Source organism: Hermetia illucens, chromosome 1 (assembly GCF_905115235.1).
Source record: "Hermetia illucens chromosome 1, iHerIll2.2.curated.20191125, whole genome shotgun sequence".
Classification (NCBI taxonomy): domain Eukaryota; kingdom Metazoa; phylum Arthropoda; class Insecta; order Diptera; family Stratiomyidae; genus Hermetia; species Hermetia illucens.
In genome coordinates this window covers 14682436-14707686 of record NC_051849.1, presented here as the reverse complement: position 1 = coordinate 14707686, position 25251 = coordinate 14682436, and the positions used below count along the sequence as shown (strand labels likewise).

Sequence of the window (25251 nt, the reverse complement as noted above, 5' to 3'; positions counted from 1 at the left end):
CATGAGGGGACCAAAGAAGTTCAGCACGAATTCGTCATCCGAATTAATGAGGCTGTTTACTTATGCATACAGCAGGGTAGATCCCTCGCTCCTTATCCATTTCTTTGATTACAGGCAACCATATTTCAGTAAATTCCACATTTCTTCTGCTGATGTTGCACCTATTTTGCTATTATGTGAATGACAATGACAAGAAAGAGCCTAATATGTGAGGGTCACCCAAAGCATTTACACTGTATATCTATATCTTGAAGGGCACATTATCCATAATTTCCGTCAGAATTGGGTGTTCCTTCCATGTCAAATTCAGAATCCCTATGATACCAAGCCAGTGTATCGTCCCTTGTCTTCTTGGTCGACTCATCTGCTGGTGTGTGTCACCCCAGAACATTTAGCGCAGAATAATAAAGGAGGATTTCATGCGTCTTCGGAAACCATGGTAGTAGTTGAACCGCATTTCAAAGGACCCGGTAAGGTGGCGCCCAGGTGTGTTTAACGTGCTATATCCCAATGAATGAATAGCAACCATATTGTTCCTATCTTGTTTTTTTGCAGCAGTGTGTGGGATTCTCACCCACTAAAACCACCCCCACTCTCCGCCCATTTCCTCGCGAGACCACCGTGAAGTATTACTTCACGAGGCGGGCTCTGGTTAACACCAGCGTAACTATGGGTCCAGCGGCCCTTTTTGGAATTATTCCACCGTTGCTACTATTTCCTATACAACTCCTTCCTAGTGGCCTTTAGGAAGCCCGCAATCACTTCGGCCGGATCCACCCTCCTTCTCCGGTAGAGACAGTGTGCCTCATCTGCCAGAAAATCCAAGGGAATCATTCCCGCGATGACACTCGCTGCCTCACCTGATGCTGTCCTATATGCACTACACACTCTCACGCCCAGACAGGAGCCGTGTATAGCAGGATGGATTTCACCACCCCTGCGATAAGCAGCCGGCGACTAGATTTTGGCCCTCCAATATTTGGCATTATCCTTACTAGAGATGGGCTAGCCTTTGCTGCCTTTTCGCCAGCATAGTTCAGGTGCCCCTCGAAGCTCAACTTGGCAGCGATTATTACCCCCAGGTATCTAATGATCGATTTTGAAACGACCTCGTGATTACCAACGCGAAATTTGACGGTGTTGTTTTCCTGCGATTGGTAATAGGCACCGCCTCCGTCTTACCTTCTGCCAGGTCCAATTTCATAATTTGGACCAATGCTTTGATAGCATGAATGGTTTCACTTGCATACAGTTCTACGTCCTGGTGGTCTTTCGCAAACTACCACTACCTCCCTTGGCACGCGATGGCCGAGCACTCCATCATACATTATCCTCCACAGCAAAGGAATCAATACGGAGCCTTGGGGATCACCTGCTGTCACAATATATTCCTTCGGACAGTCGTCCGTCTAGTACCAAAGAAATATCTCCGAGAAGTAACTCTCGATTATACGAGCTAAATATTCAGGGCCACTTAGTATAACCAGAATGTCCTTAATCCAAAACCAGTTGGCTGAGTTAAAGGCATTCCTGACAAGCAGCGTTACCATCGCGCAGCACTTACCAGCGGCCGATGCCTCCCGGGCCAGGTCCACGTCCGTTGCAATGGCATCAACCGTGGACCGCGCTCTACGAAACTTCTATTGCCGCTCCGATAGGCCACTCGCTATCTCGACGCCTTTTGTATATCAATCATTCCAACATCTTCCCCATAGTGTCTAATAGACAGATAGGGCGATATGAGATATGAGATGGTTTTTGGGGCTTCGGTAGCAGAACTAACCTCTACCTCTTTCACTGAGTGGGAAACACTGCTTTAACCCTGCATGATTCAAATATACTTATGAACCATGCGGCCTGATTTTAGCAGCCAACTTCAGGGCTTTGTTCGGAATCCCGGAGCCTTATTGTCTCCAATTCCCCTACAAATCCCCCGTAGTTTCCGGTCTCTTCGGTCACCCCGGGAATTATGTAGACGTCCTGTTCAACCATTGGATGAGGTCGGCTTTCTTCTTGTTGTGGCAAAGGAATTGCGATTATTTTGAGGAAGAGTCGCGAGCAAGGCACTTGGGGTGATTTTTGTCCACGAATCTTGTTCATTGTAACCTTGTAAGCAGCACCCCACGGGTTCGTATTTTCTTCAAGGCACAACTACTTGTAGCAACTCCTCTTACTTTCCCGTATAGCTCTCTTAATTCTACTTCGAAGATCGCGGTTTTTTTTCTCTGACGCGATTTCCTGGTTCCACCAGTAGTTTGGTTTCCAACTGTGATGGAACTTGCGTTACAGCATTGTAGAGTCGCAGGCCTCAGTTATCCGTTGACATAATTGGCTCACTTTTTCCAGCGCTGTTTCTTTCGAGTCGAAACCTCATTCTAAAGCCACCAAGAATGTCTCTTCCTCGAAAGCTCCAGTGAACCACCCAGCTATTCTGGTTTTTCCGCTTTTGATGCTCACTCGACTGTCCTCTCCCCCGTTCCTGATGTCAAGAAAGATGGGATGATGGTCACTGTGGGTATAGTGCTCACTCACCCGCCAGACCATCCCTCTCGCCAACGAGGTACTCAGGTAGCTTAGGCCGACGATTGAGCCTAGTCCTTTTCCTAAGAAGGTGGGCACTCCTCCAACGTTGGCGAGTACGATGTCCAGCTCCGCGATGGTTTCAAGCAAGATTTGACCCCTGGTGTGCGGCACTTCAGTCTGAAGCCCACGCGTTGAAATCGCCGGCAACGATTTTGAGGCTGTGGTCTCTAGCGTCCAACACCAAGCCGTCTAGCATCTCCTCATATTACGCTAATGTTACACCCGTCGCGTTTCCCGATGAGTCTTTCATCCACGTAGCACTACCGTAATTTTGGTACGGTTCATATATTACCGCCACGTCTACATTGGGCTCTCGAATGGTTAGCGAGAGCCTTCTGGTGCCTCGCTATGGTTGAGGTTGAGTCTTACGATCCAGCTCCATCTTATATGTCCGGCACCTGCCACCACCTGCAACGTGCCGGTCATCTACTCCCGTTCTCCCTTTGCATCGTGGATCTTCAGTGCAATCCTTCATAAAGTGGCCCTCTTCACCACACTTCCTACACCTTCTCTATCTATCGTACTCGCTAGTACAACATTCTGCAAACTGACCGAAATCGAAGCATCTGAAGCATGACCCAACCTATTCTTACCTTGCCCACGGTAATCAGTTTAATCCCTGATATTGTTTGTATCTTGCAACTATGCAAACTAAGGAAGCTATTGTAACATCACCAGGGCTATTTAGAAATGTATGCTCCTCCTTAGTTTGCAAGAGGCTGTTAATTAGGCGGCCCCTCACAATATAAGCTTAACTAAACCCTCGGATAAGGCTCAATTTTGAAGCGTAAGCCCAAAGAGGCAGGGGGGGAGAGTCCTGTGGCGCAACAGGATTCGCAGCATTCGAAATTTATTTTGAATGTTGCGAATCCTGCTGCGCCAGAGTCCTCCTCATCAAGCCCGTTGTAAACCAGCGACGATCCTTTAAACAGTTATGGCGTCTCGAAGTCGTTTTTTATATCACCGTGGTAAAGTATAAATTCTGAACTCTGCCCCCACATGAAAAGGGGATGAGGAGGGTAAGTAGGATGTCTGGGTCCCTTTCTACTACCCCATTTAACGAACTGCCGCAGTCGTCCGCTCATCCTTAAAAAAAAAAGAGTATGGATGGAGAGACGGGAGGTCCTCAAAAAAGGTTTAGTTCTTCAAATGGGAGGTATTTTGATATTATCATGGTAAACTTGGATTTGCAAATCCGCCATTAGGTGAAAGAAGGGAATATTCTCTTGCTATCGTAACCACTTTCTCATCACTCGAACGCGGAAGAGCGGGGTAGTAATTCTTTAGCGAGGTTAGAGAGGGACACTTTTCCTACTTCCTGCATACCCCTCATTCCTCTTCCCAGCAAGACTAGGGTCGGTATCATGATATCAAAATACTCAACCTTTGAAGAGCCATGACTTCTTAAGGGAGTAAGGGTAAACGTCGGGGCTGGAGAAAACTGACTCGCTTCCCTATCCATCTCCTCTCTCTTTCTGTCCGCGCTGGACAAGGGATTGACCCTACCCTTATACTGCACAAATAGCTTCATTTAACCTGCAATAACTTTTCAAGGGAAATTCCTTCCTTCCTTCCTCTACCTCCAACATCCCCCCATACATCTCCTCTGCCTCCGGGGGTAGGCTTACAAATTCAAACATTACCATTGTGTACCATAGAGGCATCACCATTTTTTAAGGGGATGAACGCCACGAGTCATCATCGGAGATGAGGAGGACGTTCATAATATCTTGTTTACTTCCGGTGGTAAAATTGGAAATTCAACCTTTGCAAAATAAATCACATCTGAGGTTGTCCTGAAGCGCTACACACCCCTAGCGCAGCCAATTCATCCACAAAACAAGTTCATGGAGCAGTCACAACCGCGCTGGAGGACGCTCCGGGTAGCGGTAGCGCCGTAGCTGACTCCATCGTAAATTCAGTTATGAACCTGATAAGGACTGCGTGTGAGGCTTCTATGCACCGAAAGGGCTCCAGTCGCGACAAGCATACTATGTACTGGTGGACGATACAAATTGCTGACCTACAGAGTTAGTGTCACAAGCTCCGCATGCGCCATAAATGGCACAATATAGATAAGCAAAAAGGAGACTCCGCAGAGCTATAAATAAAAGCAAAGCTCACGGCTGGCAGAACCTTGTCAACAAGGTGAATGAGGACCCGTGGGAACTATAAGCTTGTCACCCGGAAAACCGGGGCTCTGCAGAGGCCCTGCATACTAAGTACCGACCAGACGGACCGCAATGAGAGAGCTCGAAGAAGTGGTTCTCATTATGAAAAGTAAGAAGGCGCCAGGTCCTGATGGCATCCCGGCGGAATTTTACAAACTGGTGTTCTGCCAACGGCTAAACTTGCTGCTTGAGGCGTTCAACGCTTGCTTGAAGGAAGGCATTTTTCCTTGCCGCCGGAAAGTGGCCAGACTCGCGGTGATCAGCAAGGATAAAGGAGACCAGGAGCTCACGTCTGCATAACGACCACTGTGTATGCTTGACACCGTTGAAAAAGTACTCAAGAAGCTCCTCGGATATTGAGGGATTATCTTTAGCCCTATGACGCTAGAGGGCCAGAGAAGCATGGAAATTACATCAAGAGCAGTACAGTGATCCATCCTAGGACCGGACCTCTGGAACGCTTCCAACGATAGTCTGCTAAGACTCGATATGCCCGAAGAGTCATGACTTGGCATATTGATGCCACGGGTAAGCGGATGGATGACTGCTCGCGGTTTCAGCGTTGCGCTGAGAAAAAACCGAAGTAGTAATTTTGAGAAGAAGAAGCATCCCGACCCTGCGTCCCATATCGATCGGCGAGTTGACTATAGAGTCAAAACCAGTGGTTAAATACCTTAGATTAATGCTCGACTCGAAGATGAGCTTCTTCGAGTAAATCAAAGCAGCAGCGGACAGAGCGGTCGCGGAGTCGCGGTCTTGAGTGGGCTAATGGCGAATGTTGGGGGGCCTCATCTACTAGGAGACGTCTCCTTATGGAAGCAATGCAGTCGGTTCTGCTCTATGGCGCGGAGGTATGGGCTGATACCCTTGACAAGGAGGCGCATTGTAAGCACCTTGCTCGAGTGCAGACGCGGGAAGCTTTGCGAGTGGCGTGTGCTTATCGCACCGTCTCCGAACAAGCCGTGATGATAATGGGCTCCTTGCCAACGAGCACAAAGCTATCTACCGCCGTAAAGGTGAGAACTTAAGAGAGGTGGTTGCCCGTGAAGAACGTCAACGTACCCTTACCGAGTGGCAAATCTCTTGGAAAATGAGCCAAGGGGAAGATGGACTGCTCATCGACAATTTAGAACCGGGGTTGAACCGAACGCACGGTGATATTGACTATCTCCCTACCCAAGTTCTAAGCTTGCATGGAGATTTTCAGTCTTACCTACACAGGATTAGGAAGGCTCGATCTCCTAATTGTGTGTTCTGCAATGGAGTGGTGGAAGACATTGAACGCACGTTTTTCTCCTGCGAAAGGTGGGACGGCTTTCGTCATCAGCTTTATGGAGATACAACTCGAGACAACATTGTCAGAGAGATGCTGAAGAACGCCGGCAGCTAGAGTCGTTTTGCGCATTATATTCGGGCTCTTCTTATTGCGATTTAGATGGAACTCGACCGGCGGAGGGACCTGATGGTAAGGGGTTCCCTGAACTAACAACTCCCTTCTTTCCCTTTCCTCCTGTTTTTGAAAGGAATTCCCTGACTTGAAGGCTCTCAAAGCCGGGAGAGCGGTAGAACTAGCCCGAAGTAATGTGTCAAATAGTTCCAGGCTAGTTCTCTGATGACAGGGAGGTGCTTGGTTGATAGTCCGACAGTGTACTGTTGCGGAAACACTCTGTGCGTAATCGCATTCATCTACCCTACATGCTAAAAAAATGAAGGGAGATGATCGTTTAGTTGTTGCTTTGGTGGGTCACGTCAGATCCACTTTCCCCAAAAACGCAACCAGCAGGCTAGCAAGCTCTCGTAGGTTGAATAAACCCATTCCCAGCCTGAACAGTTTGAAGACAATTTCCTGCGGTCTCTGTTAGGGTGGGGTGGAGTGAGGACTTACCCAATTCACCTGAAGTATAATCGAATATACCGCTCTTTATATAGTAATAGATATTGGACAACATACACATTTATTAATCTCCAAAGTACCACATTCCTTCGCCATATGAAGTCCTTTATCGACTCCACTGAAGTAGAGAGTATATAGTCAATCAACTGATTTTGTCCCATTTGGAAGTATCTTTATTTTCTCAGAAAGTAATCTTTTACTTTTCTACCATAACTAATTAGACCGCATCGACCTATAACTGGAGATAACAATGATATCCTTCTTTATATTTTCTCTTCCTAAAACAGATCTTGCGCCGGATCGAATCATAGCTGTTTTTCGGGAATGGTCAAACCATATTAGTTCGCCATCAGTAAGTTCTTCATCGCGTGAAAGACTTCGACAGTTGAAAGACCGATTGACGTTATCCTTGCCAAGCGAAAACTACTCAACCTTAATGTAAGTAAACTACTCACATGGAAACGTAGCAAGCCAGGAGCTCCAATCCCCTTTACAACATTAACAAATTACACCGAAATCCTTTTAAGCCATTACAAACAACATTGGAATACGAATTATTTAAAGCGATATCACTTTCCCCGTAGACACAGAACCCTTCTCCCCGTTTTCCTCCACAAACATCCTTCCTCGACTGCAACTTCCAAACACAAAAATATACTTTGAAGTAAGCTTCCTTTCACGACTCTCCCCTGGCTTCCCCTGGCTTTCTCATCCATGGTAACGTTCTCCGTCTTGGCGTCATTTCAGAGTGCCTGGAAAATCATCGAACCGTACTATAGATACAGACTCGGAGGACCATGAAATTTATCTTAGCAAGTTCAAGAATAAACTTCTCAATAAAATGAGCAATTCAATTGAACAAAGTTTGACCAACGATCCGGATGTCATCAAAGGTCGGAAAAAGACTGTGCAGGTGAGTTTTAAACTAAGAACATGAAAAGAAAATGACGGAAAAGTTAGATCCTGAAGTCGCTGTGACATTCACAAAGGAAAGTATTCGTGTTATGTGGCTGAGTTTTCGCCACTGCTGTTGAGTCCTTTGAGGTTGAATTTTCTATGCTTCCTTTCGGGATTTGCCAGTATTAAGTTTGGGGGGTTGCCTTTTGTGTATTTGTGGGGATAACATTTTACGACAAAAGGAGCGATGAAGTGCTTTTGCTTCTCAGGATGACTAAAACGCTTCTTTGATGTTGGAGTTGCCCTTGGAGGATTACCTACTTATTCGATTTGAAAGTTGGATCGGTGTCCTTTCGGATTTAGCAAATTGAAGGTTGGCTTTGGTGTGTCTCTGAATTTTTCATAATTGCTTCGACGGAAGGGAGGTACGTCAATGAACAAACCCTTCTTCTGCCGAATATTATCAGATCCAGCTGGCTACGGACGCTATGGGGGCTATGAATACCAAATGCGTTATAATTAAGTCTGTTTCTTCCCCAACTAAATGAAATTATGCTTTCAAAGTTTGAATGCGATTATGAAGTGGATCTTATCATTTTGGCCTCAACCGTTAGCTGCTGCCAAGGGTTTTCCATCGAATCTCCCAATCCTATTCTCCCGCTTTCGATTCTACCAGCATAACTCACGCTGACTATCTACAGATTTTCAAATTTCCCGAAAATGATTCGCTTTTAATCTTAGCCAGGTTCCGCACAACCCGCATCCCTCCCAGGTTTCCCATTTCACCCACTAATTCGATGCTCCATCAGACTACTATCATCAGGTCGAGCGTCATCAGACATTTCAAGTTTATCTACTTTGAACTTTTTAATCAATTTACTTGAGGGCTTTTAGTCATCAGCCAACGACGTTGGTTAGTTGGTCCTTTTGCATTTCGCAAACCGACGAACTGTGCCAGGAGTAAGGCACTTCATCCCCATCACCGGCAATTTTGCGATGATGTCGTTTCCATTGGAAATTCCGTAATTAAGTTTTGGCTGGAGCAAAAGGGTTGTGTGCAACGAATGACTGACACTGAGTGGTAAAAGTGATATTATTGGAAAGCATTTAGGAGTGGAGCACTCACTCGACGGGGTTAGCACTTTATTCCTTGTGGGGTACTTAATGGAACTAGATATGACTGCTCAGCAATAAAATCAACCGCGAAAGACTTTCATTAGCTTTAGAAAATTGAGGGATGCCGAGACTATGTTCAAATTCGGGCCCTGACATCTCAGTGAATCAGGGCTTTTTAGCACCAAATATATCATTAAAATCACCCCAAAAGAACTAAATGCAGGACGCTTTTCAGCTTCACAGCCAGGACTTCAATATATCAGTTTAATGTTTAGAAATTCCACTCCTTCCCGTAACACAGGGACTGACGAGTGCTTGCCTAGATGCACTGGCTTTGTTGTTTTAAACCCACTTTGTGTGTTTAGTGAGCACACATTCCCGGGTTTTCATTTCATCCAATTATTGAAATGGATTCCATATAATTTCTGCAATTAATCAACCCCTGGAAGGGCTTGCTTTCAGCAAATTGAACTTTATGAAGTGCAGAACCTGAGCCTGGCAACAAGAGTTTGGCATTTTTCTGGTATCCAGTTCCAGGTTATCAAAGCATATAAGGCAGGAGGAGAGAAATTCAAAATATTCAAATATGAAACTGGAACAAATTATGAATAACGAAAAAGGGATTTCATTTTGATTCAAGGCAAGTGTTTGGAGTAAGTCGCCATCACTCTAGTGAAGCAGATTTGTTAGGTAAGCCTGAAATTACTTACTGAATTAAGAAAGGACCAAAAAGCTGTCCGCATTGGCCAAGGTCAACCATGAAAACAGAGCTAATTCAAAGTCTAAGAACGAAGTTGACCTTCAACTGCCCCCATCTGAGCGCAGCTCTGTCCTAGCCAAGCTCTGGAATATGAGGAAGAAATGTCCGTTTGATACCTCTCTTGATTCCATCAATCATTGCAAATGGCGCCCAATGTGGGGCCTAACCTAAATTGGAAAAAGGACGTATCTGCATCTGACACAGCAAAATTAAGGTTGGACCCGGGACAGGTTATAGGTTCACTGTGATGAAACCTGACGGAAGTCTGCCACCACTTTAGCTGTCATTTGCAATGGCATGCACTTGATTAAACTTTCTTCCTTAAACTTTCGGGTACATACCTTTTTTCCCGAGGCAAATGCTCTTCATCCCCATTTCCATTCCACTTTGAAGAGTTTCCTACGCTTTCCTTGGTAACATACCTAAAAATCTTGTGGTTTGTCATGTTCGCCTTGCCACTTATCGTCTCGTAAGTGATTGTCTTTCAGAAATGTTTCGATCTACCGGTCCTTCCGAATGATCTCAAAATTTGGTCGAAAGCCGAGCGTAACAAAGTCCTACTAGCTCTAAGGAACGCTGGGATGAACTCACATGGCTGCCATTTACCCTGTGTGGAGTGGAGTATAGCGCGTAAGCTGGTAGTATAGGTCCCAGGGGAACGTGACCTGGTACCCTCGATGGAGCATAAAACCTGGGAAACGCCTGCTGAACCAACACCAACAGCTCTACTACCAAAATCTATCTCCACCTCCATGTGGTGAACGCTGCAGCTATTTCTTAACGAAACGCTGCAGACGGAGAAGCATAAAGGCGTGTCCCCCGCCCCTAAAAACGGAACAAATTGTACCACAAGGCCTCCAGGTTGGCAGTTGGGTAGGGCTGACAACCCTACACGGAAAACAACTGGTAACGAAGCTACAAAAGGAACCCCAGACTGGATTGACTACATAACCGCGAATCAGGTAACGAAAACGGAATAACGATTTGCGCATTTTCTCATGGAATGTGTCGAAGGCAATACCCTGTCCCAATAAAGAGCTGATGTGGCAGCGTTGCAGGAGATGCGTTGGACAGGGACCGGTCTCCTGGAGAAGAGTCACTAGACAACAGCCACAGCCTGTCCTAGGTATGTAATCAGAATCATACTTGGAAATTTCAACAGTAAAGTAGGGACGGAGCCAGTATTTAGGCGATACGTTGACCCGCATAGCTTACATCAAAATACAAATGATAACAGACTGTGGATTATTCAGTGAGCAATATCACACGAAATAGTTGTTGGAAGTACCTGATTTGCGCGAAAAGCGGTTCTTAAACAGACTTGGGCCTCTCCAGACCAGACCACTTCCAACGAAATTAACCACGTGTTGATCGAACGTCGCCACCTCTCAGCCTTGATGAATGTCAGAACTTTTAGTGGGGTCCAAATAGACTCGGATCAGAGTCTCGTTGGCATAGTGCTCCGAGCTCGAATAAAAACACCACCTTCAATCCCCTCTGACAATCAGGTGAGAGTTAACACTGAAGCCATCCACAGCACAACCTTCCGCAACACCTATGAGATCCTGGGGATGAAGCATCAACAAATGATCTTAACAATCACCTGAAGAACGTTACCATAAAGACGGCCACAAACATACTTGGCCTCAGCCGCAAAAGGAGTCGGAACGGCTGGTTCAACGATGAATGTAAGCTAGCGACCGGACGGAAGAATACAGCATACCGGGAAATGTTGCATTCTCAAAGGACGCGGGAACACGCGGAGACTTAACACGAACCAGGCACCTGGCGCGGAAGTTTTACCAGCAAGATGAAGCCTTATACACCTCGATGTTCATCCTGCCGAGACAAAGAGAGAAATCTGATTTCCGACAGAATGGGCATATTGGAGCGATGGGTTGAGTACTTTGATGAGCTACTGAACAACCAGAACATCGGCGAGTTGGAGGTCCCTCCAACTGAAAACGACGGACAAATACTGCCACCAACAAATATAGAAGAAAAAGTCCACGCGATTCATCGGCTGAAATATCATAAGTCTCCAGGAGCCAATGGAATTACAGCCGAGTTGGTTAAATTTGGAGGCAACCAATTACACCAAGTGGTTCGGCACTGCTGTGCTCAAGGTGTGGGACAGCGAATCAATGCTTGACGACTGGCAGCGGGGCATTACCTGTCCCATACATAAAAAGGAGAGGAGGAGGTATCACGTTGGTGAACTACTCCACTATCTTGCTAGGCCAGATGGCCCCATACGCCCAGAACATCATTGGCCCACACCAAAGAGGCTTCACTCCAGGCAAATCAGTAACAGATCAGATTTTTTCTCCCAGCAAAAGGGAAAACTGTTGAAATATGAACATCAGTTGCACCATCTTTTCATCGAGTTTAAGGCCACCTATGATAACATAGTCAGGATAAAACTGTACACGGCCATGAGAGAATTCGGTGTCCCGACGAAATTGAAAAGACTGACTAGATTGACCCTGACCAATGTGCGAGGCCAGATAAAAGCAGCAGGATCACTCTCAAGACCATTCGACATCAACAACAGTCTAAGACGGAAACCTGGGTTCTTAGCAAAAAAAATGCGAACTCTTGGCCGAGTTCCAGAGAAGAATCCTCCGAACAATTCTTGGCTCACTACATGTGGATGCACGATTCCGTAGCCTACATAACGAGGAGATCTATGAGCGATATCATGACCGTCAGGTTGTAGATAAAATTCAGCTCAATAGGTTACGGTATGCGGGTCACTTAGTCCGTGTGGATGAGGATGATCCAGCCTGGAAAGTCTATAAGGGCAATATCTATGGTAGAAAAAGAAGCCAGGATGCCTGGCAGCTTTTTAGGAATATTGAATTGGTGGACCTCGGCGCAAAACCAGGATGTCTGAATTTTCTTATTAAAGCAGGCCTAGGCCCGATACTGATTGTTGCGCCGTTGATGATGATGATGATAGCGCATCAACTACACCTACGCGCCATCTTTCGCAATTACCTGAAATGCCTTTCAGTTCCCCTTACGATTATCTGAGACACCTGCACTACTTCTCTACAGTCCCTTGCTAAATGCTCTTTGGGCGACCCACTGGTCGGCAATTTTGGCAGAGTGGATTCCACTGCATGGTGTAACCAGCAATGCAATTATCACCCCATCTGAAAATGTAACCTATCCACTTCCACTTTCGCCTTCCAATCACACTGCATACGGCTGAAAGTTCTGTGCACTGTCAGATAATACGTCGCAACAGATATTCACGGCTTGAAGCTTTTAAGTAAGTAGCAGCGGGGTTCACTTTTGATGTACTACTCCCATATAACAACACAGAAAGGACACTAGCACAGAACTGTCTCAACTTGATCTTGGTTTTGAAATAACTGCATTTCCAGATATTAGCCAAGACAACGCAAGCAGATCTATGGTGGTTAGTGCATCGGGCAACACCCAGTTCGGTGCCACTCTCAGCAGAAATCAGGCTTCCAAAATACACAAATTGATCAACACCTTCGATGCTGTCCCATTAATGTAGATAGGGTGGTAGCTAAGCAGGCATCAGTGGCCGCTCCGAGGGGTCCAATTAGCACTGTGGTGCGTCGTTTTGATGCCACAAACTCTCAAGACCGTGACTGCTGTTATGAGAGCGGGAAACAGAGTCCAACCGGCTCAGATCTTCCGAGCCACCTCGTAGCATTCCCGAATTAAAGCAGCTCTCCCTCCCTCAAGCTAGAAATCTCTCTGAGGTCCCCGAAGAATGGTTTACACCGTGTTCGAAGCTTGACTCTTGCTAGAGCTGGGCAATCGCAGAGGAGGTGCCTGAAGGTTTCCCACCCTTCTTCGCAGCTTCGGCAAAGCAAATTGTAGGGTATCCGAGCTTGGTGACATGGTCCCCTATGAGCCAGTGCCTCGTGCAGACCGCCGTAATTTGTACGCGTCTGGCATAGGAGCTCTGGTGATCAGGCTATATTATAAATGGGCCAAATCCTCCCCGACTTGGCACACAGGTGGTAAGCCTTGGCCATCTAAAACCCGCGGCTGCTAAAAAGTGCGAGTGGATTGTGCTCTTGACACTCGTTAGCGACACGCCGACTTTTCCCGCCAAAGCACTGCCAAGAGCAGAGCCCCGGCTGGCCAATCTGTCAACCCTCACTCCTATCTATGCTCCTATGACCGGTAACCCAAAGGAGGGTGACCTTGAGCGTGCCGCCCAAGAACTTCAACGCATTTCTGCACTGCCCCACCAGCCTGGAGGATGTCGTCACTGAGTACAAGGGCTTAATGGACGCTTGGCTGTCGATCAGAATGGCTATGTTACGCTTGGGGTTCGAATCATGCTCCAGCCATTGACAGACTTCCAGTATCGCCAGCAGTTCTATTTGGAATTCACTGGCGAAACCTGGGAGACCTTACGACTCGGATACACTGTGTATATTCGAAAAAACCTCCCTACCGACTCCGCAGACCATCTTTAATTTATCGGTAAAGAATACTCTCCTGGAAATCCTTCGAAGAATTTTTGGCCCCCTGCATGAGGATGGATGATTCCGTAGCCTACACAATGACGAAATCTATGAGCGATACCATGACCGTCGGTCGTATAGGTGTCGAGCAAACAAGTGAACCAGGCGCACAAGTCACGTTCGTTCAAAACACGAGAAGGAAGGTTGAATGAATCAACAATTCAGCAAAGCCTGAAGAGAAGAAAAGGCTCAACTCGCGAAAAAGTGGAGCAGAAATACGAAATATTCGAGGAAGGATCATGCGCTAAAATTTTCAGGAGAGTGAGGCCAGACTCGGAACTCACTAATTTGGGAGACAATATTACCCGCATTAGACTGTCACAGAAAAGAAAACCTTATGTTAGAGCTCAAGAATTCCAAGGATGCAACCGCTGACAAATTCTTGAGCCATATTGGAAAGTCATCAGGACATAAAGCCGACGTGAAAGCTAGCAAGCCGGAGATCACTATAGTTTGCAAGGATATAAATGAGATCACCGCGAAGGAGGAGGTTTGCGAGTCCTAGCAAGAGCAATTCGAACTTACCAGGCTAGAAGATTCAGCGGTAAAAAAGCTAAGAAAAGCGGTGGAACCCAGTTAGTCATTATCAGAAGCAGGAAGAGGAAGAATAAGCTGGGCTATGTGTCGACGTGGGAAGCAGTTAGTACTGAACCACATTGGGAAGGCATACACCAATTCAAATGGCAGCTCGATGCTGTGCAGGAAATGCAGATCCGAAGGTCATATCAGCAAGGAGTGCGGAACTGACCCAAATCGCAAATGAACAAAGGGAACAGGGACCACTGGATGTTGCAAGTAAAAGCAGGTGCCCGGAGTACTGCACAGCCCTCAATTCAAACCCCAGATGAGGTTAAAACAAATCAATTTTAACCACTGTCAGGCGGCGCAGGAGATACTCTCGCAAACCATCCCCGAGAGAAACATCGATGTGGTTATAATTAGTGGGTCATACCAAAATTAATTAGGAAATAATGGATCACCCGGAGGAAGGCTTCGTTAAAGCAAGCGCTAAACTTGCCAAGTACGAACAGATGCTGAGCGCTCTGGTTCTGGACACAAGAGGACGTTGGTAGAAAATCGCAGCTGGGGCTTGTACACTTTTGGAAGAATGATCCTAGGGTCCGCATTAGCCAGTAGATTTGCTTGACAAGTCAGTAAGGTTGCATTGGTCACCAGGCAATTTGCATAATAATCGAGAGCGAATCGAATTCCGGAAAGAGCCTTCCCAGAATGCCGAGTGGTTTGTCCAGGTGGATGGCGTAAGCTTTTGAGGGTGACACATTTTCCGCGGTACTTAAGCCCGACATATCCCCCCAAGAGTAGGGCCAAAGAAAAAGTCATCCAAATCATCCGACGGGTGACGGAAGCATGAGACTGCTACTCAATAGGCAACCCAACTACTAGTGGAACAACGAAATCGCAAATTTATGATCTGCATGTTCCCAGGCAAGAAGGCTTCACCAGGGGCAAAGGGGAAAGTGCGGTAGCGATGGTCAAGCGGAAACATACGAATAACTGCATGCCCGCGTAAAAAAAGCCAATGTTTAATTCCTTCAAAACTTATGGAGTAGCTGCGAGAAGATATGTATTAAGATCGACGATAACAAAGCGCCAGGTTTGCATGGCATCCTTAACAGAGCTTGGAAGGCCCGACCTTTTCGCTAACACCTTTGGGACGTGCTAAAAGTAGGAATATTCTCTATTAGTGGAAAAGCAAAAGTTAGCGCTCTAATAAGCCACCTGGAGATTCAGCATCATATCCCCTGATCTACTTGTTGGATGCCCATCTTCGAAAGTAGCAATGGCCTTTTGAAAAGCCAGAATGATTTTCGGAACGCCAACTCTACGGTGGATGTGGTAGGCATCATGATGAATCTGGCAAAGGAGGCGTCGGTTTCTTGCGATCGCTGCTTGTTGTAACTTAGCGAACTGGAATCAAATCAAAAGGGTGTTATCTCTTAGAGAAGACTTTTTAGTACGGGACGGATGAGGGCCCCAAAGTGTACACCATCACAGAGGGGGTATCACCAAGCTTCTGATGTGGGATGTCATGTATAATGAGGTGCTTGTTCTTCCAGTCCCAGAAGAGACTGACGTGACGTGGTTGTAGTTGTTACAGCAACACATCCAAAGGATGTGAAGGTCTACGCAACGGAAATAATAAAAACTGTAAAGCCTTGCCTAGAAAGAGCCGAGGTGATCATGGCTGATGAGAAAATGGAAGCGGTGTTTATAACGAGCCGTGGAAAGGATAACACTAAGAAAGTAGAAGTCGGTATACATACAGTCGTCTCAAAGTCAGCTATCAAAAACCTGGGGCTGATTATTGGTACCCAACTGAGCTTTAGGGAACGTCTGTAGTATGTATGCCAAAGGACGGCGAGTGCCACCGCGGTACTTGCAAAAATGTTACTGAATATTGGCTCGCCGAAACACTGTCGGAGATTGCTTCTGGCCGGGGGGAGGGGAAGGGTTGATCCATTCTACTTTACATGCCACCTGTGTGGACAGAGGCGCTAGCAAACTCAGAAGAAGCAAGTGAATTTGACTTACTTGTTGAGCGCATTGCGGATTTGCATCGCTTTTAGAACCACATCATATGGGGTAGTGCTGGTGGTCGCGCCATGATCCCAGGTGGCCCCTGCAAAAGAAGTTAGTGTGCGGTGCCATGCAGGTAATATGGAGGGGAACACAGAACGCTAGAATATGACAGACATATATATATATATATATAGTTCGGATTTGTATCCCAAATAATCTACATAATTCCTCGAAATTTATTTATTTAATTTATTTAATTTAAGGGACTACAAACAGAGTAAACTCTAATTACTTATTGTCCTCAAGAGGAGGAGAAAGCAATAATCTTATCCTTTAAGCACTTAAAGTAGAGAAGCTAAAAGGACCAAGCTGTTGTACGCTGTAATTTCGGCAAAACTTAGGAGTCGGGGAATGGAAGTAGACTTCGAGCTCTGCGAAAGCCACGTTGAAAATGTCTGCGCTACGTGTGTTATAGGACGCAGGACGCAAGGGATGTCGTTAACAGCGGAACAGTCCATCAAACCCGAGGAAAGTTTAAAAAATGTGCATAGACCCGCTGTCGTAGCAAGAGAAGGTTCAGAAAGCGGAGGCTAGTGGGGTAGTCTATACAAGGGAAGCTTTTCTTAACGGGTGAATTTACGTTGCACATTTTCAAGGGCAACAAAATCACAGTTACGGGAGGATGACCATATCACGGAGCAGTACTCAAAGGTATTCCTCACGAGGAAATCGAGGAGAGCTAAAGGAGAGAAGAAGCGAAGTATAAAGCTCGATTGGAGACTTTGAGGCAATGGGTGTCAGAGCGGAGCTTATTGTCGAAAGTGACTCCGAAGTCTTGAGTGGAACTTAAACAGGATAAGGAATGTCCGTTAAGAGAGTAGGAAGAAGAAGTGGTTGAGGATTTTAAGGAGTAGCAAATAGAGTGACACTTTCTGACATTTAGTGCTACACCATTAGTCGAGCACCAACGAACCAGAGTGCCTAGGTTAGATTGAAGGGAAACACAGTCCATAGGTGACGATAGAGCGAAAAACAGCTTAAGGTCGTCTGCATAGAGCAACCAGAGACAAGTAAGGAGGGAGGAGGAAGGTCGTTAATAAAAAATAAAAATAGCAAATGGCCCAGAGTAGATCCCTGTGGGACGCCCAAGGAGGAGGGGAAACAGTCCAGCCGTCAAAAGAGGCGTGGCAGGATCGGTTGGAAAAGCAAAAAGCAAACCATTAAACAAGTGGTACGGGAACGTTTAGAGACGAGAGTGTGGACAGTAGCCCAAAAAATGATTCTCTTCGAGGCTTTTGTTGAAAATAACAGGTAGGGGAAGAGAGATGGACTTACTCCTTTTGAGCAAAAAGAGGTTTGGAAGACCATCGTAGCCAGATTCGACATTGGAATCAAGTTTGCCAATGAAGCACTCGACAAGGAGAGGGGTAAAAAGGGGCATGGTAGGCGATGCGGGGCAGGCTACAACCACTGTCTGGAGGAATTCGGAGGAAGGAGGAGGAACTAGGGGACTGAGGAAAAGTAGCAGCAGATTAAATCACAAGATAGTTGGGAGGAGTTAGCTGAGAAACCAGAGAATTTAATGAACGGAGGAGATAACTGGGCAGGGCAGCGGGAGTTGCGAATGTAGGAGCAGAAAAGTTTAAGGTTTCCGTGCTTTAGTGAATTTTCAACACCGGTCAAATACTCTTTACTGGACTTACGTATTAAGGATTGGACCGAGGAATGCAGAGATTTGAAAAAAACTGAGTCTGCATAGATTCTTAAAAGCAGGAACTTCCTCCTCGGACTGTGTTTTTGACAAAGTTTTTTGTGGACTTCAGTGGAGAACCAGACGGGGTAAGAGCATAAGCACTTAGGAAAAGAGGGAAGAGGGAAAGGCAACGCATAGAAAGGTTAGAGAGGACAAAGTCAAGAGTGCGATGTAAGTGGTTTCTAGAAATATTAGACTGGAGGGCGGCACAGGTGTTCATGAAAGTGGAGAGAAGAAGGGAAAGGTGGAGTATCATAATTAGGGAGGGAGGGAAGGCCGGGAGTAATGGGCCTGGAGAGCATGGAAAGATTCAAGTTGCTACAGAGGATCAAAGGAAGTGAAAAAAAGATGGTTTCGGCACGGAGAGGGGACTTAACTGGTATTAGGGCACCTCCGCCGGCTGTCTTGCCAAGCGATGCGGGGCACAACGAAAGACAGAGTAACCTTCGAGGAGCTCGGAATCTAAAATGCTAAGGCAGACAGTTTGAAATCCGACTGCTTGGTCCTTAGATGCCATACATTTTTATAAGAGAGTGTAAAGCAGTCAGAATCATTTAAGATCGGCAAGGCTGGCGGGCGGACCAGAAGTTTTCACAAAGCTTAGTCCTCTGATAAGGCTTAGCGAAGACTTCGTGTCGCCCAAAGATTGGACGATAGCATCGAAATCGTGGAGATATGTCACTTTGAAGGAAGCTATCACTCGGTCAGGAGAGCCATCCTTCGTCAGCTTCACACATGAGAGAGGTGACAAAGCTGAGTTGGCTTTGCTTCTGATATAGGCCAGAATTTCGGCTCTTTAAGCAGCGAGGCGACGTTCATTTAGAGCCCGTTCGGGCGACATGAGGCCGAAAGGGCCTGCGGTTCAGCGGTGGCAATCTACCCTGCCTCCGGTGTACGCAAGGCTCTTGAGCAAGTGCTATTCCAGTGTCGCATTAAGGGTGATGATAATGAAAGTGAAATATGGTGTCATAGAAAACTAAATGGGAGAAAAAATAATCACAACGAGAATGGAGAAACTGTAAGGATACCATAAGCTTTACAAAAGAGTGAACAGGACGCATAAAACCTGGTCAATAAAATAAAAGGATTTGTCGCTTCCAGGGGTTCAAATTCGGAAAAAAAATCGATTGAATCACCTGGGACACGTGCAATAAATATCCTTTCAGTTCCTTCCTTAAAAGTACTTTCAGCTGGCCAATACTTTAAATCATTCATTCTAGTCCTTAACTCCGCATCATTTCCGGATATTGAAATTTATATTAGTCTGCTTTGGTAAATTTGAAGATTTCCAATAATCCTTCAACAGATTGGGAAGAATCTCATTACTATGTGAAAAGGACTCTCATTCTTTTCGGCAAATTGAAAGTATTTCATAACGAAATTTATTATCATATCTGATTTTCTCCGTATCTCTATTTCCAGGAAATATTTCACGAACATTCGACCCACTTGCGATTTCTCAACGAGCATCTTAATTCGAAAAGTCTAATTTCATCCAGCATCCCGGAACGCTTACGTAATAGTATCATGCTACATTTCAAGAACGGAAGTCGACATGCTCCATTCTTTATTCATGGTGGCCACGGGACAGGCAAGAGTACCCTCATCGCTGAACTGTACTCGAAGGTGCCTGACTGGTTTGGATATAGCAAAGTGCATCGGGTCATCCGCTTCGCTTCCGCCACCCCACGTTCCGGATACAACTTGGAACTTCTACGGGTCATATGCCAGCAGATATCAATTATTTTCAACATTCCCGAAGGATACTTGCCGAAAGACGCATCGTTCGATCCGCTCTACATAAATAATTGGTTTCAGACTTTGCAGAAGCGTTGCGAGGACCTTAACAACGAAGTTCTCTTCCTTTTTATTGATGACCTGCACAAGTTGAATCCTTTGGATTGTGACAATGTGGCCGCTTTGTCCTGGTTGCCAATTAGCTTACCGTGGAATGTCTTTATTGTGTGCTCGACGACGATACCGATAGATCAGCTCAAGCTAACTCCTATCCAGAAGGATCGATTCAAAAGTGGAGAATTCCTCTTCGATTTATCGCAGGACATTAACAAGACGGAATTAAAGATGCTTGATAACAACGTACCATTCACGGAACTGGTTGAGCAGACCTTTAACGAATTAGAGGAGAAATATGGACGAAAGGGAATAGGGAGATTCGCTTCCTACATGACGTGCACGGAATTTGGACTGACTGAAACGGAGCTTCTAGAATTGTTAATGCCAACTGAAAATTACGACGCGATGATTGACACCAGCGAGGGAAATTTCAATTTTTCAACGTTTAGAAGAATTCGAAATGAAATGAGTAAGTTTCCTAATTATGTTACGAGTTTTTCAACGAAATTGTTCCTACCCAGCTAAAAAATCTCTCTGAAGCCCCCAAAGAATGGTTTACCAAGTATCCGTTGCCTGACTCTAGCTAAAACTGGGCAATTGCAAAAGAAGTGCCTCAGGGTTTTCCCCTCCTCTCCGCAGCCTCGACAATGCAAATTATAGGTCATGCCGAGTGTGACGACATGGTGATGGTGAGCCATCTAAAGTCAGCGGCTGTTAGGTAGTGCGAGTAGATTCCCTCACTCCCCTCTATGTCCCTATGACCAGAAACCCAAGAAAGGATGACCTTCAGTGTGCTACCCAGACGGTTCAGCGCATTTCTGCACTTTCCTATCTGCCACCAGCCTTAATGGCCGCTTGGCTGTCAGCCAGAATGGTTATGTTACACTTGGGACTCGGATCATGCCCTACGCATCAACAGGCTTCCAGTATCGCCAATACTTTCGCTTGAAATACACTGGCGGAACCTGGGAGACCATAAGGCTCGGATACATAGTGTGTATTCGAGAAAGTCCCCACCGATTCCACAGACCATCTTTGATTCGTCGGTGAAGAATGCTGTGTCATAGCCTTGCAACACACCGTCGGTCTTCCACTCTGCCCCGGAAACATCCCTGACACTAACATCACTAAGTCGTCGTTTCGTCCATCACTATAATCAATCACTATAATACTGGTCAACTCTTCCTTGATAGCGTAGGTACTAACGTTGTTCAATGTTCCCTCTATATTCAGGAAGGCAGCCAGAGCATACTGCTTGTACTGCGGTGACTGCTTAATCGTGCCAATTATCTCGTGGAGAGCGGTTTCTGTAGATTTGCCCTTGAGGTAGGCATGCTGGGACTTAGAAAAGGCGTTCTCTCCATAATCGTCCTTAAGTAGATGTTCAAGACGTGCTTTAGGATCTTCAATACGAAAGAGATGAGGCTAATTTGTCCAAAGTTCTTCGCGAAATCATGGCTGTGTCTGCTCGCTTTCGGTATGAAAACCTCTCATGCGCGTCTCAAAGATTGTGGAACGTATCTCAAAGACATACAGTTCCGGTAGATCTCGACAAGCCACGGCACAACCCTTTCCTACTTCTTCTGTAGCATGACTGCCATTATGCAACCTGGATCCGGAGATTTATATGCGGAGAAGCCTGTTACAGACCTGACCGATCTTACCCTCAGTAATTACTGATTTGATAGCCTCGCATGGCTGGAGTGACTGCATACCCTCCAAGCAAGGCTCTGGCTTACAATCCTCTTCGCTGGCGCTCTTCCTTGGATAGAATCTTACTATGCCTAGTGAATAACGCCGGGCTTAGCTACCAGATCGATAAAGAAGTGGAGGGTGGAGGGTGGTAGACAGCCTTACATCCAGCGATCATAGAGTTATAGAAATTACTCTACATAAAGATGAAATGCGCCCTGTGCGACCCAGTAAAAGGTTGAAATTTAACACCAAGAGTGTCAAGTAGGGAAAATTCAAACGAGAGCTGAGGAGCACAGTGGAGAGAAAGAGAGCTACTATGGATTGCAGGATTAGAGCTGAAAAGTTCGCCTAGCGGTTCCACGGAAAAGAATACGGAGCGGAAATATGCCTCGCTGGGGGGGGGGGTGTTCAATTTCCAAACTAAAAAGATGTTCAATAGGGCGATAAGAAAGCTCCAGAAGGCTAGGGATACTGCCAATTGGAACGCTAAACTGCATAAATTTAGGCTTTCTCGTAAAGCAAATAAGGACAAGCTTCATTAGTCCAAGCAACAAGGTTGGAGGAAGTTGGTTTCTGAAGTTGGGAACGAAAATCTATGGGGAATTGCATATAGGTCAGCCAAGTGGAGGCTCCGTAGAGAAGAACCCCTTAACCTTGTGGGAGGGAAAACATCAGATTGGGTAGACACTGTAAGAGCCATGCTGGATGGATTCTTCCCTGATGAAGTGCTGGAAATGGACACGAAAGACAACGTGCCCCCAGGCCATCTATCAAGAGATCTCCGAAACACCGTAGTGAGAACGAAAGAGAAAGTGTAGGAAGTGAACTGCCATTGGAAATAACGGAGCTGCTAAACGTGGCTAACCGCTTCCCAAATGGGAAAGCACCAGGAGCAAATCAGATTGAGGTTGAAATCTTAAAGTTGCGACTTTGGTAGTCCCTCAAGAGATGCTGTCCATGTATAATCAAAGCCTCAAAGAGAAAGTCTTCCTTGACATATGAAAAGTTGGCTCAGTCAGAGCCATTTACAAAGAAGGGAGTAAAGACGGGGAAGAAGTAAAGTCTTACTGGCCTATATGTCTGCTACATGCAGCGGGTAAATTGCTGGGAAGCCTTGTTTTGAATCGGCTCGACCTACTACTGACGAGCGGGCCTCGTGTTGCCCAACGTCAATATGGATTCCGCAGGGGGATAGGCACTGAGGATGCCATTTTCGAAGTGAACCGTATTCTGCGGGACACCGACAAGTCGTATGTTTGCCTTTGATATTGAAGGAGCCTTTGACTACCTATGGTGGCCAACCGTGCTAAAAGATCTCGAGGGGAGGGGGTGTGCGCCTGCACTGTATGGGCTCACCTACAGCTACCTTCAAAATCGGAGGATATCAATAGAGGAACATTTTCCGAGGGAAGAGAAAATGATCACCAAAAGTTGCCCACAGGGATCCATACTTGGACCAAGTCTCTGAAATCTTGTGTTTGATGGACTGATAAATAGGATATCCGATGTTACAGCGGAAATTACTCCGACTGCGTATGCGGATGACATCCTCACCCTCATTGAGAACAGGAATCAATCACACATCGGAAATCTTGCTCGAAGCACCTACGCGATAGCGTTATCGAATTGGTGGACCTCGGCGCAAAACCGGAGTTTCTTATTAAGGCAGGCCTAGACTGGATACCAGTTGTTGCGTCGTCAATAATGATAATGAATCCTGTTGAAGCTAACACAACAAATCATCGCCGACATATGATGGAGACAGCGGGCAAAGCCAAAAGGATATTCAGCAACCTCGTTGGACTGACTAACGCTGATTGGGGCCTTGGTTATAGGCCCGAGATCATCATATATAGAGGATTGTCGATACCCGTCCTAACGCATGTAGCGGTAGGGTGGGCACCACTCAGGAGCGACACAAATATTGGACCAATTAGATCTGCCCAACGAATGGCACTCATGAGAGTAACAGGAGTATACCGGACTGTCTCAACGGATGCCCAGTCTGTAGTAGCTGGTGCGCTACCGATAAAGCTTGCGGCAATTGAGAGACACTTTTCCTATAAGCTTAGAAAGAGAGTTACATTCAAGGTTGAAGGAGAGGTCTTCAACAAGAATCTGTCTGAGGGAAGAAAAGAAAGGAAGAAGCTGAGAGTTGCATTTGTAAGAAATGGCAGAGGAAATGTGATAGTCCCAAGATCTTGCAAAGAGAGTGAAAATGAAATGGCTTCATATTAACCATTATGTAAGTCAATTTCTTACGGGATACGGGGACCTTAAAAGCAAATTACCTCAATTTTGATTGAACAGAAGCAGTGACTGCGACTCCGAGGAGGAAAAGACTGCACTAAGTGTGCTATTTGAATGTCCTACAGACGAAGATAAGCGACATACCTTGGGAAATGGCCGGTTTCCCTTGAGGAGCTGATGAGGGAAAATGACTCTCCCGCATTTAATCATTTCTACAAGGAAGTGCTTGAAACTAAAAAGGCTTCAAAGGTTTTAGTGTGAAGAGAATTGGAAGTTGCGAATGAATGAGGGGCCAATGAAGCGAAACGAGCATTGCCTGCTACTGTTATTGGAGGCAATGAGTCCACTTTATGTTCGGAAATGTGTTTCCTTAACCTAAGAGAATAGCCTAAAGGCTGGCAAATGGGTGATCGCACTAGATGCAAAGAAATCTACGCGTAGCTCGGGGTTGAGTATGGCCGTTTCGCACCCTAGCGGTGATCTCAATATTGGTGTTGGACTCAAGGTGGTTGTGGTGTTAAATACGTCGACAATCTAGAGTTGCAACCCCCGTTAAGGGACATGTAAGAACGCTCTCTAAAAAAAAAATCTACCAACTGGCAAAGCCAGAAAACAAGCCATCCCGAAAGGTAGGGGGGTACAGCCGAAAGGCTCAGGCACTATGGCACAGTGCAGTAAGCACAAACTCCATGTGCCTTGTCGTCTCGCTAGTGCTTCCAATGTCCTGGCGCTTAGTCCAACCAGGACCCACCTCTTGACAGTCTTCAAGGTCGACTTGTACATCTTCAGGCAGTCCTTGTAAGGCTTGCAATATTTATACCATATCCCGACATATGTTGAAGATCTCCCTGGTCAACTTCTTAAGGCTAGAAAGATCTTCTTTTCACCACGGTGGCAGTGTCTTCTTGCTATTTTTAACAGGGCACAAGATTTTAAAGGCGATATCAAATGCCTTTTCCTAAGACTTGGCCTTTGACTCCAGTTCGTCTGTCGTGTCGATCTTGCCTACTTGCACACCGGAAAGTTTGTTCTTGATAACTTGATCAGACTTTGTCCAGTCGATCCTCCTGGGGTCTGTGAAAGGTTTGGAGATCTATACTCAAAAGTATCCAACTGTGATCTGATGATGATCTCTGGTTAGACACTCTCCAGTTCTCCACTCTAACAATTTCATTGTCGGTCAGTAGGGTGATATCAATAACCTCTCAAACATCGCG

At 46.0% G+C, this 25251-nt stretch overlaps 1 protein-coding gene across 4 annotated transcripts in view; it reads left to right on the top strand.

Moving 5' to 3' along the window:
- Positions 1–25251, top strand: part of LOC119661584 (NACHT domain- and WD repeat-containing protein 1) — a 275579-nt gene that overhangs the window by 127121 nt on the left and 123207 nt on the right. For all 4 annotated transcript variants that reach the window (XM_038070985.1, XM_038070984.1, XM_038070986.1 and 1 more), the window contains exons 7-9: positions 6936–7086; positions 7396–7561; positions 19658–20558. In XM_038070985.1, coding sequence (XP_037926913.1) covers positions 6936–7086; positions 7396–7561; positions 19658–20558 — 1218 coding nt within the window. The remainder of the gene's footprint in view (positions 1–6935; positions 7087–7395; positions 7562–19657; positions 20559–25251) is intronic.